The sequence below is a fragment of the Hoplias malabaricus genome, chromosome 2 (assembly GCF_029633855.1).
Source record: "Hoplias malabaricus isolate fHopMal1 chromosome 2, fHopMal1.hap1, whole genome shotgun sequence".
Taxonomy (NCBI): Eukaryota; Metazoa; Chordata; class Actinopteri; order Characiformes; family Erythrinidae; genus Hoplias; species Hoplias malabaricus.
Window position 1 is genome coordinate 16,485,895 of NC_089801.1, and position 19,757 is coordinate 16,505,651.

General features: G+C 45.6%; 2 protein-coding genes across 4 annotated transcripts in view; both read left to right on the plus strand.

The window, feature by feature from the left end:
* Positions 1-2,151: 2,151 nt before the first annotated feature.
* Positions 2,152-5,783, plus strand: LOC136686665 (gamma-aminobutyric acid receptor-associated protein). The gene is made up of 4 exons (XM_066660580.1): positions 2,152-2,384; positions 2,888-2,966; positions 4,652-4,770; positions 5,065-5,783. Exons 1-4 carry the CDS (start codon positions 2,295-2,297, stop codon positions 5,143-5,145), a joined length of 369 nt encoding a protein of 122 aa, XP_066516677.1. The 5' UTR covers positions 2,152-2,294; the 3' UTR covers positions 5,146-5,783.
* A 927-nt stretch (positions 5,784-6,710) lies between these two features.
* The window catches only part of gps2 (G protein pathway suppressor 2), a 13,723-nt gene continuing 676 nt past the window's right edge, over positions 6,711-19,757 (plus strand). The window contains exons 1-12 of one of the 3 annotated variants that reach the window (XM_066661701.1): positions 6,711-6,878; positions 7,472-7,589; positions 8,300-8,409; positions 9,446-9,558; positions 9,687-9,766; positions 10,032-10,111; positions 13,605-13,776; positions 14,126-14,206; positions 15,626-15,702; positions 15,784-15,876; positions 16,105-16,188; positions 19,286-19,757. The exon at positions 19,286-19,757 is cut by the window's right edge and continues 676 nt beyond it. In XM_066661701.1, the coding sequence (XP_066517798.1) occupies positions 7,496-7,589; positions 8,300-8,409; positions 9,446-9,558; positions 9,687-9,766; positions 10,032-10,111; positions 13,605-13,776; positions 14,126-14,206; positions 15,626-15,702; positions 15,784-15,876; positions 16,105-16,188; positions 19,286-19,378 (1,077 nt within the window). In that variant the 5' untranslated portion in view covers positions 6,711-6,878; positions 7,472-7,495 and the 3' untranslated portion in view covers positions 19,379-19,757. The remainder of the gene's footprint in view (positions 6,879-7,471; positions 7,590-8,299; positions 8,410-9,445; positions 9,559-9,686; positions 9,767-10,031; positions 10,112-13,604; positions 13,777-14,125; positions 14,207-15,625; positions 15,703-15,783; positions 15,877-16,104; positions 16,189-19,285) is intronic. The other 2 variants (XM_066661702.1, XM_066661703.1) reach the window with 2 other exon arrangements.

The window sequence follows — 19,757 nt, forward strand, 5'->3', positions numbered from 1 at the left end:
TCTGTCACTACATTAAACTGTACTGCATCTGGGACTGGGTTCATTCTCTCCTTTGTATTTAGTAATAGAATAGAAGACTTTGTTTTGTTTATTTTGTAGCCGGAAGCCTCACTAAATAACTTAATTATTTCCTGAATAATTTGTATTGATTTGTCTAATTTGGATAAAAATAAGATCACGTCATCCACGAACAGGGAGATCCTATGTTCTGTAGGTCCAATGGTGATTCCACTAAGTTGATGGTGTGAACAACAAAGGTGAAAGTGGACAGCGCTGTCTGCAACCTCTATTTATCTTTATTGGTTTAGATATGTTAGTTATTACTTCAACTGAGGGGGTTTCGTACAGTGTTCTAATCCATTTCACAAAATTTTTTCCACATTCAAATTTTTCTAGGACCTGAAAAAGATATATCACAAGCCTTTTCGGCATCCAATGATAAAAGGGCTGAATCCGCTACATCTTGGTTATTCATTCATTCATTCATTCATTCATTCATTCATTATCTGTAACCCTTATCCAGTTCAGGGTCGCAGTGGGTCCAGAGCCTACCTGGAATCATTGGGCGCAAGGCGGGAATACACCCTGGAGAGGGCGCCAGTCCTTCACAGGGCAACACAGACACACACACACATTCACTCACACACTCACACCTATGGACACTTTTGAGTCGCCAATCCACCTACCAATGTGTGTTTTTGTACTGTCGGAGGAACCCCCCGCTGAAGTCTTATGAATTCTGGGGACTAATAAGAGGCCTGCGCCCTGAGATCTGAGTAATCTTGGTGGTTCATAGTGCGTGATGAGGTCACGCAGGTATTCAGGGGTGAGACCATGTAGGGATTTATACGTGAGTAAAAGAATTTTGTAATCAATACAGAATTTAACTGGACTGGCGCCCCCTCCAGGGTGTGTTTCTGCCTTGCACCCAGTGATTCCGGGTAGACTCCGGACCCACCGCCGCCCTGATCTGGATAAGGGTTACAGACTATGAATGAATGAATGAATGAATGAATGAATGAATATGCATAAATCCCCAGATATGAGGTCTCTAATTGGCTGAGACTTAAAAAAAACATGTAAATATTTTTTTTGTTTTACATTTCACATCCAAGATTTATAAATGTGATAAATATGCTTTATTTTTCATTTCACATATTAATCCGATCTGTGGCAGTGAACATGCGCGCACACACACACACACACACGCACACACACACACTGTTAATCACAATAATAAACACAGCAGTCCAAATGATTGACTGGGTTGAATGTGTTGAATGCACTTTCACTTCCTCTTCACTTCGTACCTGAAAACAGAAAAAAACACCACTTCTTTCACTTTGTTCTTTAACACAGTTGGAGGTTAGATGTTTGTGGATGTGTGGATGTTGAGGGAGGAGACTGTGCTGCTCCTTCATTCTCCCCCACCCTTGTTTTTGTTGCTGGTCGTGGAGAACTGGTGTGTTTCTCGTCCCAAACCCACTTCCCTCTGCTTTAGGCCACGGCTGCCCGTTTGTTTTATTTATTTATTTTGTAAAACATGTTACTATATGTTTAAACTGACGCTGTGTCTGAAACTGTGCCTTATTCACAATATAGTGCACTCTATTTTGGGTTCTACTAATTGAGTAGTGTCTGAAATCAATGCGAACCACTCTCAATACATTCAAACAATCCCACAATGCACTGCAAAATGTTGCATACAACCCATGTACTGTAGCTGATATTTGTGTATAGCGGATACCCTTAATGCACTGCGCTGTTTGAGTTAGTATCCAAAAGTGTTCACTACCCTCCTGGATTTAGCTCCCTATAATAGTGCCCTGTGTAGTGAGTAATGTAAGGAATAATTAACAGGGGTCGTTTTTTTTTAAACAAAACTTTATTGAACCAGAATGTACAAAACTAACAGGTTGTGCATTAAAGAGCAGCACATCAATAACAAGAACAATATGTAATTTCTATTGAGTCCAATATGAGTATGGCAGAGTAAGCTGAAGCATGAAGACATATTTAAAGAGAGGCAATGAACAGGGGTCGTATCGAGATTTACAAGAGGAATAAGGCGTCACACGCCCGAAACCTACGAAAATACACGGTCCAATGGGCAAACAGAATGTAGCGCACTAGATTAGCGTCCTCGATAGGGAGCAAGTACGAAGTGTGGTAGGGTGCGGATTGAGACGCGCCCAGTGACAGTTTGTAAATACAGCGCTTGTTCGTCTTCAGCAGCAGATTTCAGCTCGACGCCGAGTTTTTCTCAGAAGACCCCCGGTGGACCACCTCCAGCCATGAAGTTCCTGTACAAAGAGGAGCACCCCTTCGAGAAGAGACGGTCCGAGGGCGAGAAAATTCGGAAGAAATACCCGGACCGAGTCCCGGTCAGCGCCGCCTCCACAACAACAACAACACTGCGGCTAGCTGTAGCTTAGCCATCGCTCAATGACAAAGCAGAATACGGCGCCACGAAACACACACAAAAACACCGCATTACAGCTTTAAATCCACACACCCGGCTACACCCGGCCTCATTCACATCCTCCACCGAGGGGCTCTGGCTCCTCAGGCCGAGATAAACCCTCCATTCCCCGCTGTAGCTCTGCTCAGTCTCAGCAGATCAGTGCGAGTTAGTCTGGATCATCTGAGCCTCACAATTAATTTAAATGACCTCAGATCACTTCACACACCTTAGAGACACCCTACACGGCTTCAGCACAATGTGGGAAATACATACATGTGTCTGTTATTGCTTAAACCTGGGGTAAAACCATAGAGAACTGGTAAAATAATGTTTGTAAAGTCAGACAATCCTCAAAAGAGCAGTGAAGATGTGAGGGAGCAGGTCAGAGCTGATCTCACCTTTCTGTCCTCCGTCCTCTTCCAGGTGATCGTGGAGAAAGCTCCCAAGGCCAGGATAGGAGATCTGGACAAGAAGAAATACCTGGTCCCTTCTGACCTCACAGGTGACTTTATAATACACTCCTTTAAAGAGTATCCTACTCTAATTAAGACAAGATGAGAACTGTTTTTAATTAACAGCTAATGTGTGTTGCGCTGAACTAATAATGTATTTCAGCTTTGTTTAAAGCAACACTACGTAATGTTCTTAACTTAAAGTTACAGCTTCAAAATCCTTGTGATGCTCCACTGAGCTGTAAGAGGGAGAATCTTTGCTGTTCCAGGCTCAGCACTGCCGAGACTGCGTTATGTGTCTTTTGGAGGATGGAAGAAAACACCCTGTTACTTCTTCAACTTCCGGCTTGATTTCAGGACAGTGCTTAAAAGAGAATTGCACACTGCAACTGTAGGGGGAGGCCAGGAGCAAAAACACTACATCTAAAAGCTACTTAGTGTTCCTTTTATATTCAAACACATTTGACCAAATTGTTAAAATAAGAGAAAGAAGAGCAAAGAGAAACCAGACAAGCCTAGTTTAGCCGGTCATTAGCCGAATAGCTATCGTCACAGAGGTGTTTGTGGTGTTTCAGAAACAGGAAAAGCCCAACACACAGCCCCTCATCACTGGGCGGTCTGGAGAAGCGTTGGTGCCTCATATCAGTGTCTGTGTCACACGTGGTGTTTATTCTGTGAGTGTGTCGTACAGAAAATATGGGGCAGGTAATAAACGCAGAAATGAAAAGAAGAGCCAAGTTTTGTTCTTAAAATAACATCAACATCAGGGCTTTTCTTTTATTTAAAGATAAACACTAGACGATCTACCACCAAAGAACAAAGACCAAGAACACTGTTAATTTTCAAAATGAATTTCTTATTTATTCAGTGAAACAGGTTAAAGCAGGTGACATTTGAGGCTGTGTGCAGCTCTATGGAGTTTTATAAACACACACACACAGGAAATAAGCCAAATTCAGCAGTGCTCCTCTCTCGGTGAGAAATAACATTGTGTAAATGTTGTCGAGTTCAGAGGCGTCCTGCTGAGCTTGTGACCAGCGGAGTAACGTAACTAACACAAGAGTCAAACACAGCCCCAGAAACACACACAAACGGAGCGCGTTCCAGCTTTATTTCCTATTATTTATTTATATGAAACATTGTAAATGACCGTGTCCAGCTCCACAGGGGATAACGCTGTGTGTGAGGCTCTGAGCTCTTTCTAGAACTGACCCTCCACATGCCCACGGACCGCGTGGTTCGGGTTCACGAACCAGTTTATGTCTGTGCCGAACAGTTCCAAATTAGTTCACGGAATGAATGCATCGCTATGTGAAATATGGCTGAAATAACAGCAGAATGTGAAATAACGTTCTTATTCATGCATGTGTCGCGCCGTGACATCATCGCTCTCTAACTACAGCGTCTCAGTCCGCCTCATGAGGACCGTCCTCTCTGTGGACAGCAGGAGATTAGTTCTGTGTTGTGTCTCCTGATGATTAGCTGGGGTTCTCAGGGCCGTGGGGCTGTGGATCTCTGGGCTGGGTCCTGGGCCGCGAGGCCATGGGTCGTCGGGCCGGGTCCTGGGCCGCGGGCTGTGGTTTGTTGGGCCGTGTCCTGTGCCGCGAGGCCGTGGGTCGTTGGGCCGGGTCTGGGCCGCGGGGCTAAGGATCTCCGGGCCGGGTCCTGGGCTGTGTGGCTGATGTCTGGGAAGTCTGAGAGATGTGTTGATGTGAGATTGTGTTGTTTTCCGCAGTGGGACAGTTTTATTTCCTGATCCGGAAGAGGATTCACCTCCGGGCTGAAGATGCTCTGTTCTTCTTCGTCAACAACGTCATCCCCCCCACATCCGCCACCATGGGTCTGCTCTACCAGGTATACACCCCCCCCCCCCTCACTCTGTGTGTGTGTCTCTCTCTCTCTCTCTCTCTCTCTCTCTCTCTCTCTTTCTCTGTCTTTGTCTCTCTCTCTCTCTGTGTCTCTCTCTCTCTCTGTGTCTCTCTCTCTCTCTGTCTGTGTGTCTCTGTCTGTCTCCCTCTGTCTCTGTCTGTCTCTGTCTCTGTCTCTCTTTTTCGGCTGAAAAACGCGATTTATATTTGTGGAACAATGTGTAAATGTGATGTTGTAATTTTCTCTTTCTCTCTCTCTCTCTCTCTCTCTCTCTCTCAGGAGCATCATGAGGAGGATTTTTTCCTTTACATCGCATACAGTGATGAGAGTGTTTATGGGGACAGAGAGACACCTGTCTAACACGCACACACACACACACACTGTTAATCACAGTAATAAACACAGCAGTCCAAATGATCGTGTGTTGAATGCACTTTCACTTCCTCTTCACTTCGTACCTGAAAACAGAAGAAAAACACCACTCCTTTCACTTCTTTCACTTTGTCCTTTAACTCTTTCCCTGTTCTTACTTTCATTTTTCTTTAGTCACTTTTAACATCCTCGTTTATTCTGATTGTTCTCCTTCTGTCCTCCTCCCTTCCTTCCTTCCCTCTCTGTCTGTTTTTATTTTATTTATATTTCCACCCCCCCCCCCCTTTCTGATGTATTCCAGTCGTTCCTTTTCTCCGCTGATGGACAGTAAACACTGTCCTTTATAAACAAAGTTTTTTTTTTTTTTTTTTGTGCGTGTACCATTTGCCAAACCGTAATTGTTTATTTTATTCGGCTTATGTTTCCCAGTGGGTCTTCTGTGAGCAGCTGTGTTTTCTCTGATTTACTTGTTGAGTGTTTATTGTCGGAGCAGGAGGAGCCTGTAACGCTCTCGTAATCGATGTGTGATAAACCCCCGGGTCATGGGCTGGTTCTGATTTACATTTAATGTTTCTTTATAGATGCTCTGTTCTGTTTAATCTGATGAACATAATAAACCTGATGGAGAACAATGTGTAGTTGTCTTCTCTTTCTGTCCATTTCACACGGACCTCTCTGATCTATGCGTCAGTGTCAGAGAGAGCTCTAAGGTGAAGGTGTGTGAGTCAGAGAGAGAGAGAGCTCTAAGGCGAAGGTTTGTGAGTCAGAGAGAGCTCTAAGTTAATTCACATCAAACAAACCGAACACTGTAAACAGTGTGAATCAACACAGAGTACCGTCACAGTGAACTGAAGTGGAACGAGCTCAGGATCTGTTCCAGTTTGTGTTTTTAAACTTGTTTACCGTTTGCTTTGAATTTATCTCTGATTTTAATGAAAATAATGCATTTGTTTTTTTCTATAAAAATGTTTAAGGAGATTTAAGAATCTGAGGAAGGACCAAAGAGAATCCTCCTTCAGCTGTGACTCTTATTATTTATTAACGTTGACTGTTAATACGCTTCTAACAAACACATTAGTGCATAGTTGAAATCCAGATTAATTATAATTTAAGTTCAGTTTTTACGAAATTATAAGCAGTTACTGACAATAATCAGCACTGCATTTTGCTGAATGAAATAAAACTAATTATTACAATAACTAAAATACTAATAATTAATGCTGCAGTTTATTAATGTTTTGTGATTTTTTAAATATAATATTGTAATGAAAAATAATTGATAAGCCACAATTGAAACTATGGGAGAAGAAGGGAGAATGATTGTTGAATTAAAAATAAACCAATAATAAAATAGTTCTAAATGAATAACTCTGGGTGAAACTCAGCTGTTCTCTGATCTGTTTTGAATGAAATAAATTTAAATAAAAATCTATAGTTGTTTTAAAAATATCTGCTGCAGTAATAATTTTAAGTTTTACTTTTATTTTTGTTTTTTATTTTGTAAAAATCAGTTATCGCCGTGACGCCACGAGCACGCCCCCTCTCTGACCGGAAACACGTCACGGCTGTTTGTGGCCGTGCTGCTTCTGTGAAACCGAAATAAACAACAAACCTCCGCCTTTTAATAAACAACAACAACAAACAAACAACAGCAACATCATCATCATCGGCTCCAGCTCCGTCTTCCTCCAGCTCCTACACCTCCTCCGTCTCGGGCAAAAGTGCGTCTCGAGTTAAAGTCCGCTTTAAACCGCTTTATTGCCTTTTAGAGGCGAATTCGCTTTTAAAACGGTTTATAACGCTCTCTTTATATCGCTCTGTTTATAACGGATCTGAGCGCTCTTCTGTTAATGTTCTAAAGGTTCTGTAGATGTTGGAATTGTTCTGTGACGGGTTCTAAAGGTTCTGTACCAGTTCTAAACGTTCCGTGTGTGCCTTTAATGTTCTGCCGATGTTAGACAGCTTCTGTGGAAGATATAAAGACGCTATATGAGTTAGAAATCCTATGTTCTTCTTTTAAATGTTGTGTGGATGTTTTAAAGGTTCTGTACGTGTTATAAAGTTTCTGAATGTGTTACAAATATTCCATATGGGTTATAAAGGTTCTGTGAGTGTTCTGTTGATGTTATAAAGGTTCTATTTGGGTCATACAGGTTCTGTAGAAGATATAAAGGCACTATATGAATTTTACTGAATGTGTTTTAAATGTTCTGTAGATGTTGTGACGTTCCTGTGTGTGTTTATGTGGTGTATTTGTGTATTATATTTATGCTGTGTTTAACTCACTGCTATGTGTGTGTTTGTGTGTGCGCAGCTGGCCCCCCCGGTGCCCTCTATCATGCCCGCGCTCCTGGAGAGGCCGAAGCTGTCGAACGCCATGGCTCGGGCGCTCCACAAACACATCATGAGGGAGAGAGAGAGGAAGAGACAGGGTGAGACACTGCAGTCACTCACAGTGTTAAAGTACTGCTCTGCGGACTGGGGCCAAGTGAGTGGGACGGGCATACACAGTAAGTGGGCATACACCAGTGAAATGGGAGGTGACCGTTAGGGTTAGGGTTAGTTTTGGGTTGTTAGTTAGGTTGTTAGTTTTAGTGGGAGGTGCCTCTGGCCCGCAGAGATTCCCTACACCGACCAAGCCGCGGCGCTACAGGCGGTGCCTCTGCCCCAGCTGCAGGGTCTCGGGGTCCTGGGTGGGGTTCCTCCTCTGATCCATTTATTGTGTGTGAAGAGTGTGTTCTAATAAAGCCCAGGAGAGCAAACAGTGACTCGTGGGTTCTTCCACAAGCAGGAAGTCTCAGTTAGCTCCGTAATTTAAAGAAACAGTAGGTAGTATTTTTAAGTTACAATTACAGCTTCAGAATCACCGTGATGCTCCAGTGAGCGGTGGCAGGGAGAACAGAGCCTCTGTCACAGCTACTCCAGGCTCAGCACTGCAGAAACTGCTCTATGTAATTGCTGGAGGAGGGTAGGAGAACACAGAACACCTTTTTTAAAACTCTGCCTCCGTCAGCCCTTCATCTGATGGGAGTCGATGGAGTTCATTCCTCACAACCATTTTACCCTCTCAGTGAGTAACAACCATGAGTGTGTGCAGTGTTCCTTACCTGTGTGTGTGTGTGTGTGTGTGTGTGTGTAACAGAAGAGGAAGAGGTGGATAAAATGATGGAGCAGAAGATGAAGGAGGAAGAGGAGAGGAAGAGAAAGAAGGAGATGGAGGAGAGGATGTCTCTGGAGGAGACCAAGGAGCAGGTCAGGGGCGTCCTGCACTCATTAACATTACACAGCTTTATACAAAGTTGGCTCCTCACAGGGCACCGTAACCCCAGCGCCCCCTACACTTTGGGAGGTGTATTACACTCTATCAGCAGGCCGTGAGGAGGGAGTAAAGGTTATAGCCGATATCCTCCAGACTCTTAGGCTCTGTTCACACTCGTCATTAAAATGCGGCCCTAGTTTGACCAGATTAATCTGATTTAATTTTCCTGTAAATTTCACTCTCAATACTCTCTCAAACCTAGGGACTCAATCTTTAAATCAGGCCGGGGAACGTCTGCAGCGGCCGAGAAGGCTGTGTCCCGCTCCAGAGGCAGAGACACCGCTGTCCAGGGGAAGGTTTGGACACAGAGGAGTTGAGGCTGTTTTACGGAGACAGTTTTCCTGCATTCTTTTGTGTCTGTTAATCTGTGACAAACAAAAACACACCTGCGCTGTCCCTCCTCTCGACCGACGTTCTTCTGCTCGCGGAACTCTGTCCGGACTCGGAAAACACATTCGGTTCCCACTCGTGTTAAACGCGGACGAGCTCCGACCCCGACCCCCAGTGGTGAACAGTAATGAAGTAAATGTAATTCATTACTGAACTTAAGCAGGTATTTTTTCTTATCTGTTCTTTTTATTTTGGCGACTTTTTACTTTAACTTCACTACATTTCAGAGTCAAATATCTCACTCTTTACTCCGCTACATTCGGAGAAATCTGTCGTTACTTGTGTCTCCTGCGGTGAATAAAAGTGTACATTTCTAAACTAAAGAAGAGCGTAATGCACCAATCAGGTTCCAGCGCTGTGTTAAAGAGGCTGGACCCAGACAGAGCTCCTCTCCAGGTCAGTGTCAGTGCAGCGGCGTCCAGCGCTGGTTTCAGGGAACTGACCATAATCTGATCACAGTGAGTCTCAGGGCTGTTTACACCTCAATTTTTAATGCGGACAAGTGAAATCCGAACATGGTCCAATCACCAGAAACACATCTTAACGCCGGGTGTAAACGGGCTTTTGGCTTTTCTCCAGATCATGAAGATGGGGGAGAAGCTGCAGGGGCTTCAGGAGGAGAAACACCAGCTCTTCTTACAGCTGAAGAAGGTCCTTCACGAGGAGGAGAAACGCAGGAGGAAGGAACAGAGGTAAAGAGAGAGAGAGAGACGAGTGTGTACTGTTTTTAATATGGACCCGTCCCTCAGTGAACGGTGGACCGAATACTATCTCCACGTTCCAGCCGTCTTCAGCGCCAACTGTGTTTGTGTTTTTACAGTGACATGACAACCCTGACCTCTGCAGCTTATCAGCAGAACATGACCCTCCACTCAGGACAGCACCTGCTGAGCATGCAGGGTAATTAACCCTTTATTCACTCTGTTTATACATGGTTTATACCAGCACTGTTCATAATGTTAATAATGTCAGAGTCAGTAATATTTTCTCTCTGTTCTCTCTCTCTCTCTCTCTTCTCTCTCTCTCTCTTTGTCTCTCTCTCTCTTTGTCTCTCTCTCTCTCTCTCTCTCTCTCTCTCCCTCTCTCTCTCTCTCTCTCTCTCTCTCTATCTCTCTCTCTCCTCTCTCTCTCTCTCTCTCTCTCTCTCTCTCCCTCTCTCTCTCAGCGAGTCCTGTGAGCCATAGTCGCTCAGCCGCTCTTCTAGGGGAGCGCAATAAGCAGCTGTTCCAGCCTCCCGTGATCTCTGTGAGTAAATCAGTGAATATAGAGTTTAACAAACTCTACTACACATCATTCAGCACCAGCCCAGTGTTTGGACACAACCCCCTCAGGAGGGAGGGGTTCCTTTATTTTGAACCGTTTTCCACATGTCGTAAATGTACAGCACCAGTCAAAGTTTGTACGCCTCAACCATTCAATGGTTTTTATGTTTTATTTTATTATTTTCTCTGTTGTAAATGAATGTGGAAGACATTAAAACTGTGAAGGAACACATATGGAATCATGTAGTAAACGGAGAAGTGTTAAACAAAGCAGAATATGTTTTATACATTAGACTCTTCACAGTAGCCCCCTGTTGCTTTGATGACAGCTTCACACACTCTCTCCGTTCTCTCAGTCAGCTTCATGAGGTCGTCACCTGGAACAGTTTTCAGTGAACAGCCCTATTCCACCAATTACTAATGAGGAGGTGTGGCCACACTTTTGACTGGTGCTGTATGTCCACAGTTTGGAAATAATCCAGATTCAATCGAACCTTGACTCGTATCGAGTGTGTGACACGGAGTGTGTGAAGAGGTGAGTGTGTGAGAGGGAGGGAGGAATTGAGTCCTTTGTTAAGATCCTAATGTCGGAAAAGGCATTGAAATAGGGTCAGATTTATTACGGCGGATGTTCCTCTATTACCTCGGCTCTGCAGTGACTCAGAGACCAGAAGCGTCCGAACTCAGCTCTGGTGGAGTTGGCTGGACTCGGTGGAAAGTCTCTGTCTTGGCTCTTGCTGTTGGGTTATTCCTGTCGACTAATCAGAGCGCTGGTTCGGAGGGGAAGTGAGCCGTGATTGGCCGAATCCGTGGGCGTGTGGCGACTTGGCAACGTACTCCGGAAGAATCTGAATGACTCAGTTTCACCCACGGACTGATCTGAGAACAGAGACGTATGCTTTCATCTCACACACACAAAGAGGATGTGGAGGAAGTACTGACCCAGAGTCAGTGTGGAACTGAACAGATACCTGAGGTTTCCTCTCAGCTGAGTCATCTGACCCAAAACTGACCGTTACAGCTGAGAGAGAAAGGGGGGGGGGGGGAGGGGAGATAGGAGGGGGAGAGAGAGGGGGGGGCAGAGAAAGAAAGAGGAGAGAGGGGGGAAGAGAAAGAGACAGAGAGAGAAGAGAGAGGCAGAGAAGAGAGAGAGAGAGACACAGAGAGAGAGAAATTGGTGTATAGTAGTGTAATATAATAATAATTTAATTCAGTATTTAATTCTCTCCGTATTGACTTTGATTTGTAACTTCCTCAGAACTGATCTATTCTGAGGTTGGCGATGGATTCATCATCAGTCTGTGTTCCAGTATGTTCCAGTAAACACATGTTCCACATGTTCCAGTAAACACACACCCCTCATCTCCACAGAGGAACACAGTTCTGTTTCTTACTGAAACGTCTGTGACATGCTTTGGTCAACACCCCACGAGCCCCACAGCAGTGTTCTCCCCCTGTGTAAACAGCCCTGTTCAGAACGCCCGCTTTCAGCACCTGTTCCTTTAAATGATAATGAGCCGCTCACTGTTCACCCCGACCCCGAGCGCACAGCAGTGTTCTCCCCTGTGTAAAGAGCCCTGGAGGTGCTAGGCTAACTGTCAGCTTCAATCTTCAGACAGGACTCAAATCTGACCTCCTCTGATTTACAGTGTGCAGAATTATTAGGCAAATGAGTTTTTTGATCACATCATCCTTTTATACATGTTGTCCTACTTCAAGCTGTATAGGCTTGAAAGTCAACTACCAATTAAGTAAATCAGGTGATATTCATTCATTCATCTATTATCTGTAACCGCTAACCAATTCAGGGTCAGGGTGGGTCCAGAGCCTACCTGGAATCATTGGGCGAAAGGCGGGAATACACCCTGGAGGGGGCGCCAGTCCTTCACAGGACAACACAGACACACACACATACACATTCACACCTATGGACACTTTTGAGGAAGGAAACCGGAGCACCCGGAGGAAACCCACGCAGACACAGAGAGAACACACCAACTCCTCACAGACAGTCACCCGGAGCGGGAATCGAACCCACAACCTCCAGTCCCCTGGAGCTGTGTGACTGCGACACTACCTGCTGCGCCACCGTGCCGCCCAGGCGCAAAACAACTGCCCATGAATTGAGGAAAATCAGGTGTGAAGCTGCCAAGATGCCATTTGCCACCAGTTTTGCCATATTTCAGAGCTGCAACGTTACTGGAGTATCAAGAAGCACAAGGTGTGCGATACTCGGGAACATGGCCAAGGTCAGGAAGGCTGAAAAACGACCACCCATGAACAAGAAACATTAGGTATTATGGACTGATGAAATGAGAGTGGCTCTTGATGGGCCAGATGGATGGGCGAGAGGCTGGATCAGTAAAGGGCAGAGAGCTCCACTCCAACTCAGACACCAGCGACGTGCAGGTGGGGTACTGGTATGGGCTGGTATCATCAAAGATGGACTTGTGGGACCTTTTCGGGTTGAGGATGGAGTGAAGCTCAACTCCTAGACCTACTGCCAGTTTCTGGAAGACACCTTCTTCAAGCAGTGGTACAGGAAGAAGTCGCTATCGTTCAAGAAAAACATGGAGGACAATGCTCCATCACATGCATCCAAATACTCCACAGCGTGGCTGGCCAGTAAAGGTCTAAAAGAAGAAAAAATAACCACATAGCCCCCTTGTTCACCTGATCTGAACCCCATAGAGAACCTGTGGTCCCTCATAAAATGTGAGATCTACAGGGAGGGAAAACAGTACACCTCTCTGAACAGTGTCTGGGAGGCTGTGGTGGCTGCTGCACACATTGTTGATCGCAAACAGATCAAGTAACTGACTGAATCTATGGATGGAAGGCTTTTGAGTGTCATCGTAAAGAAAGGTGGCTATATTGGTCACTGATTTGTTTTTGAATGTCAGAAATTATTTCTAAATTGTGTGTTGTTATATTGGTTTCCCTGGTGAAAATAAACAAGTGAGATGGGTATAAATTTGGTTTTTATTATGTTGCCTAATAATTCTGCACAGTAATAGTTACCCACACAAACAGATATCCTCCTAAGATATCCGCCAAATCTAAAAAAAAAAAACCCACTCCAACTTCCAAAAATATTAAGCTTTGGTATTTATGAGTCTTTTAATTGAGAACAAAGTTGTTGTTCAATAATCCTCTCAAATACAACTTGCCTAATATTTCTGCACACACTGTAAAACACGTTACAATTGTCCCAGAAATAGTTCAGTAATCCTCTGTACAGAACGGTAATTTTGATTTGAAAGACTCTTATGGATCACACTGAGAACTGTTCTCTCTCTCTGTCTCTCTGTTCTCTCTCTCTCTCTCTCTCTCTCTCTGTTCTCTCTCTCTCTCACTGTTCTCTCTCTCTCTGTCCTCTCTCTCTCTCTCTGTTCTCTCTCTCTGTTCTCTCTCTCTCTCTCTGTTCTCTCTCTCTCTCACTGTTCTCTCTCTCTCTGTTTCCTCTCTCTCTGCAGGGTCGGCACTATCCCTCTCAGCCAGGTTTTAGTGGCGCTGCAGATCATGCACAGTTTTCTGGAGCTCAGCCGGGTCATGGCCCGTACGGAGTCACCACGCCTCAGCACTCCTCACCGTTCAGCACAAACCAGCCTGTACCAGTCAGCTACGCTAGCACCCCACAGATCAGAGGTACAGCTAGTCAGTCTGTGTCTGTCTGTGCCAGTTGGTCTGAGTCTGTCGTTCTGTACTGGTCTGTATCTGTTGGTCTGTATTTGTCTGTCTCTACTGGTCGGTCTGTATTGGCCAGTCTGTGCCAGTCTGTCTGTACCGTTCAGTCTGTATTTGTTGTTGGTGTGTATCTGTTGGTCTGTACTGGTCGGTCTGTACCAGTCAGTCAGTATCATTCTGCGTGAACTGGTCGGTCTGTATTAGTTATGTATCGGTTGGTCTGTACCGGTCTGTGTATATCTGAATCTGTCTGTGTGCACAGGTCGGTCTGTACCGTTCCACTACACTAACCTGAATTGTATTTGTGTAGGTTCAGGCTTCCCAGCGATGCAGTACCTGCCACATCAGCAGCAGAGCTACGCCGTCCACAGCCACTTCACCTCCCAGCCAGGTAAAAGGGGCGGAGCCTATATCATAACAGGGATTCATATATATACATACACCGCTCAAAAGTTTTAGATTACTTGCAAATAACCCTCTTTTCCAAAAGAAAACACGTTTTCATGCAGTTCACAAACAGTTTTGTCCATTACACAATTAATTGAAATGTATTGGATGATTTTTAAAGAATGAGAATGTTGGCATTAAGCGCTGTTTTTGTGTAGAGGCCTATTTTGCATATCGTCCTTTCATCAGCAGATTTCAGTCCTCTGCCTCTGGGATGTGAAGCCAGTCCAAGTTAAGAATGTTATCAGGGAAACTGATTGTTACGGAACCCTTTCCTACTTTGCTGCGCAGCTGAAAAACAGTGAACTAATAAGAGAAAGTAAAGGGAGCATGACACTCGGATGTTGGTTTTGTATCTGAAGAGTCAGCGGTTGTTGGATTGTTTACAGGCTCTAAATTACTCAGAAATAAACAGCTTCCTTCAGAGACTCATGAGTCTGTTGTTGTGTAAAGAACGGAAGGCTACTCGAGACGAAGACACTTTGTCAACTGACAGCTGCACTGAACGGAACCCGTCAAACACCAGTGTCACCATCAACAGTGAAGAGGCGACTTCATGATGCTCGACTTTGACAGAATTGCCCAGAAAAAGCCATACCTCAGAGGGATCAATAAAAGGAGAAGACTACGGTGGGCCCAAGAGAAAAGGCACTGGACACTGGAAGACTGGAAGAAGGTGTTGTGTAAAGATGAGTCCAGGTTTCAGGTGTGGTTCAAACAGAAGGACATTTATGAGGCACAGAAACAACGTAAAGATGCAAGCCCAAAGCTTAATGCCATCTGTCTGGAGGCAGCGTGACAGCCTGGGGATGCTATGTAGGGGAAATAGGAGAGTCACATAGAGTTGCAGGGACTTAGAAGATGGAAAGCTACCACACGATATAAGGATTCGGCTGGATGCTGACTGTAATGGAGAGGTCAGCACAGGCTCTGGATCTGAACCTGTCTGTTGCGGAGGAAGACTGCGGAACACTCTCCGGGCTGTGGGAGATGCTCCAGGAAGAACAGGTGAACCCTCGTCACATTAAAACCACAGCTAGGACTCCCAGGGTCAGCCGGGGCACAGGGTGGCTTTATTGATGAAGGCAATATTTGAAGTGCGCCGTCATCTTTTCCATTAAATTCAGTGGTTTTTACTCTGACGATGTCTGACTGTCCTCGTGTGTTTCACACTGATCCTAAACTGTTGAGCAGTATTGTGTATATATTTATATGTGTTTTATAAAACAGTATTCCCTTATGTATCCAATGTACTGTACATAAACACACTCACTTCATTCTGATTCAGTGGTTTCTGTTTCCCTCTGTTCTCTCTCTCTCTCTCTCTCTCTCTCTCTCTCTCTCTCTCTCTCTGTGTGTGCAGGGTTTATTCCCAGTGCTGGTATCCCTCTCCAGAAGCAGTTGGAACATGCTAATCAGCAGTCCGGATTCACAGACTCAGTACGTTTATTGTGCTTTGAAGGGAAAGGAATTGATGTGTGATTTAATTCTTTATGAATAAATGAATATTTGTTAATGTAGAGCACTTTGAGGCCGATACCCCAGGCTCTCCACGCCAGCGCCGCCGGCTTACTGCCCACTCCCTCCATCGCCGTCCAGATCCCTGCAGCGAAGGTGAGAGAGGAACCGAACAGGGGACAGGAACATTAAAGCGCCCATATCATGGCTTTGTGTGGAGTGTAGCCTACTGACAGATGTATTTAAAATCTCCAGGTCACTAGGGGTCAGTGTTGCTGTTCAATAGCATGAAGAAGTACCTGTGAAGGACATAACTGACTTAGCTGCTGTAAACTGCTCTGGTCTGTGCTGATAGTTTGTTGGTGTTCGGTGTGTTTTGGTCAGGCTGGCTTGCCGTACGCTCACCCACCGAGGCCGGCGTCCCCGGGAGGATTCACACACTCGGCTCAAACCCCGCCCACACACGCCGTGAGTTACACACTGCACACATCAGACACAACCACTTTAGCCCTGCACAGGTTACAGCAGTTAGCCCCTCCCATTCCACTTACAGGAGTTTAGCGCCGCCCATTCTACCTACAGGAGTTTATCCCCGCCCATTCCACTTACAGGAATTTATCTCCACCCATTCTACCTACAGTAGTTTATCCCCGCCCATTCTACCTACAGGAGTTTATCCCCGCCCATTCTACCTACAGGAGTTTATCTCCACCCATTCCACTTACAGGAATTTATCCCCGCCCATTCTACCTACAGTAGTTTATCCCCGCCCATTCTACCTACAGGAGTTTATCCCCGCCCATTCTACCTACAGGAGTTTATCCCCGCCCATTCTACCTACAGGAGTTTATCTTCGCCCATTCTACCTACAGGAGTTTATCTTCGCCCATTCTACCTACAGGAGTTTATCTTCGCCCATTCCACTTACAGGAATTTATCTCCGCCCATTCTACCTACAGTAGTTTATCCCCGCCCATTCTACCTACAGGAGTTTATCTTCTCCCATTCCACTTACAGGAATTTATCTCTGCCCATTCTACCTACAGTAGTTTATCCCCGCCCATTCTACCTACAGGAGTTTATCTCCGCCCATTCCACTTACATGAGTTTATCTCCGCCCATTCCACTTACAGGAGTTTATCTCCGCCCATTCCACCTACAGGAATTTAGTGCCGCCCATTTCACCTACAGGAGTTTATCCTCGCCCATTCCACTTACAGGAATTTTTCCCCGTCCATTCTACCTACAGGAGTTTATCCCCGCCCATTCTACCTACAGGAGTTTATCTTCGCCCATTCCACTTACAGGAGTTTATCCCCGCCCATTCTACCTACAGGAGTTTATATTCGCTCATTCTACCTACAGGAGTTTATCTTCGCCCATTCCACTTACAGGAATTTTTCCCCGTCCATTCTACCTACAGGAGTTTATCCCCGCCCATTCTACCTACAGGAGTTTATCTTCGCCCATTCCACTTACAGGAGTTTATCCCTGCCCATTCTACCCACAGGAGTTTATCCCCGCCCATTCTACTTACAGGAGTTTATATTCGCCCATTCTACCTACAGGAGTTTATCTTCGCCCATTCCACTTACAGGAATTTTCCCCCGTCCATTCTACCTACAGGAGTTTATCCCCGCCCATTCTACTTACAGGAGTTTATCTTCGCCCATTCCACTTACAGGAATTTTTCCCCGCCCATTCTACCTACAGGAGTTTATCTTCGCCCATTCCACTTACAGGAATTTATCCCTGCCCATTCTACCTACAGGAGTTTATCCCCGCCCATTCCACCTACAGGAGTTTATCCCCGCCCATTCCACCTACAGGAGTTTATCTTCGCCCATTCCACTTACAGGAATTTATCCCCGCCCATTCCACCTACAGGAGTTTATCTCCGCCCATTCCACTTACAGGAGTTTAGTGCCGCCCATTCTACCTACAGGAGTTTATCTCCACCCATTCCACTTACAGGAATTTAGTGCCGCCCATTTCACCTACAGGAGTTTATCTTCGCCCATTTCACTTACAGGAATTTATCACCGCCCATTCCACCTACAGGAGTTTATCTCCGCCCATTCCACTTACAGGAATTTAGTGCCGCCCATTCTACCTACAGGAGTTTATCTCCACCCATTCCACTTACAGGAATTTAGTGCCGCCCATTTCACCTACAGGAGTTTATCTTCGCCCATTTCACTTACAGGAATTTATCACCGCCCATTCCACCTACAGGAGTTTATCCCCGCCCATTCCACTTACAGGAGTTTATCTTCGCCGATTCCACTTACAGGAATTTAGCGCTGCCCATTCTACCTACAGGAGTTTATCTTCGCCCATTCCACCTACAGGAGTTTATCCCCGCCCATTCCACTTACAGGAGTTTATCCCCGCCCATTCCAACTACAGGAGTTTATCCCTGGCCATTCCATTTACAGGAATTTAGTGCCGCCCATTCCACCTGCAGGAGTTTATCCCCGCCCATTCCACTTACAGGAGTTTATTCCCGCCCATTTCACCTACAGGAATTTATCACCGCCCATTCCGCCTACAGGAGTTTATCCCCGCCCATTCTACCTACAGGAGTTTATCCCCGCCCATTCCACCTACAGGAGTTTATCTTCGCCCATTCCACTTACAGGAGTTTAGCCCCGCCAATTCTACCTACAGGAGTTTATCCCCGCCCATTCCACTTACAGGAGTTTAGCCCCGCCCATTCTACCTACAGGAGTTTATCCCCGCCCATTCCACTTACAGGAGTTTAGTGTGATGGAGTGGGTCTGGTGAGGTGTGGAGGAGGGAGGAGGTTGTTGGAGATGGAGCAGAGGGGAAGCCGTGGAGAAGCCATGGTGAATGCAGGAGAGCCATTGTCAAGTCAAGTCAAAGTGAACTTTATTGTCCTTTAGACAACACACAGCAGTGCACAGCTAAACGAGATTCCGTTTCTCTAAACTCCACTGTGCTAGGCAAAAATCAAATATAATATTGTTTTAACACGTTGGTTTATTTCTGACTGCAAAGACGAGGTTAAACGAGCAACGAGCACAGAGAATTAAGAGCACTGAGTAAAAACTGAGAAAACAAGAACGGAGAAGAAAGAGAACCGAGCGAAAACGGCTAAAAACCAGAGCTTCTGCTCCTCGCTGCTAACTGCTGTGCGCTCGGGGTCGGGGTGAACAGCGAGCGGCTCATTATCATTTAAAGGAACAGGTGCTGAAAGCGGGTGTTCTGAACAGGGCTGTTTACACAGGGGGAGAACACTGCTGTGGGGCTCGTGGGGTTTGGACCAAAGCAGGTCACAGACGTTTCTTTAAGAAACAGAACTGTGTTCCACTGTGGAGACGAGGGAGCTTGTCCTCATCCCCTGTCCTGAAGACTGTCCCCCTGTGTTTCAGTAGAGATCTCTAATTGCTCGTGACCCATGTCTTGTTCTTGGGGAAATGCTGCAGAGATTTGAGGGGACAACACAGAAGTTAATGTCCTCGGTGATGCTTGATGTAGTGAGTGACCTCATCAGTGAAACTTAGCTGACTTGTCTTCTGCTTGTCTTTGTTTTGTCCAACAGGCCACATTCCAGAGCTCCTCCCAGCCCCCTCCACGCCACGCGTACCTCTCCCACAGCCAATCAGGACAGAGGTTCTATCACCATGGCAAATGAACCGGCCGATCAGGTGCAGCGTAATGGGGACAATGGAAAAATGTCTGCTGTTTGATTTGATCTGGGTGGAGCTACAGCACACACACACACACACACACACACACACACACACACAAACAAACAGATACAGAAACACACGTGTACACACATATTAGCGTAGTGAATGTATATGATTGTTAGCGTCAGCATGAGGATACACGTCGTTAGCTTTACACTAATCTTCACTAGCGCAGAGTTATAAACACTGCTGCAGCATTGCTTAGACTTTAAAGGAACAGTTCAGTATTTTCTTCTAGATCTCTGTCTGCACCACACGGGGTGCTTCTGCCACACAGCTCCAAGGTTTGTTCACAGGTGCGAGTGTATGAGTGACTGGGCG

Coding starts and splice junctions, on each gene's coding strand:
- LOC136686665 (XM_066660580.1), top strand. CDS start 2,295: ATGAAGTTCCTGTACAAAGAGGAGCACCCCTTCGAGAAGAGACGGTCC. Junction 2,385..2,887: donor AATACCCGGACCGAGTCCCG/GTCAGCGCCGCC, acceptor GTCCTCTTCCAG/GTGATCGTGGAGAAAGCTCC. Junction 4,771..5,064: donor CCATGGGTCTGCTCTACCAG/GTATACACCCCC, acceptor TCTCTCTCTCAG/GAGCATCATGAGGAGGATTT.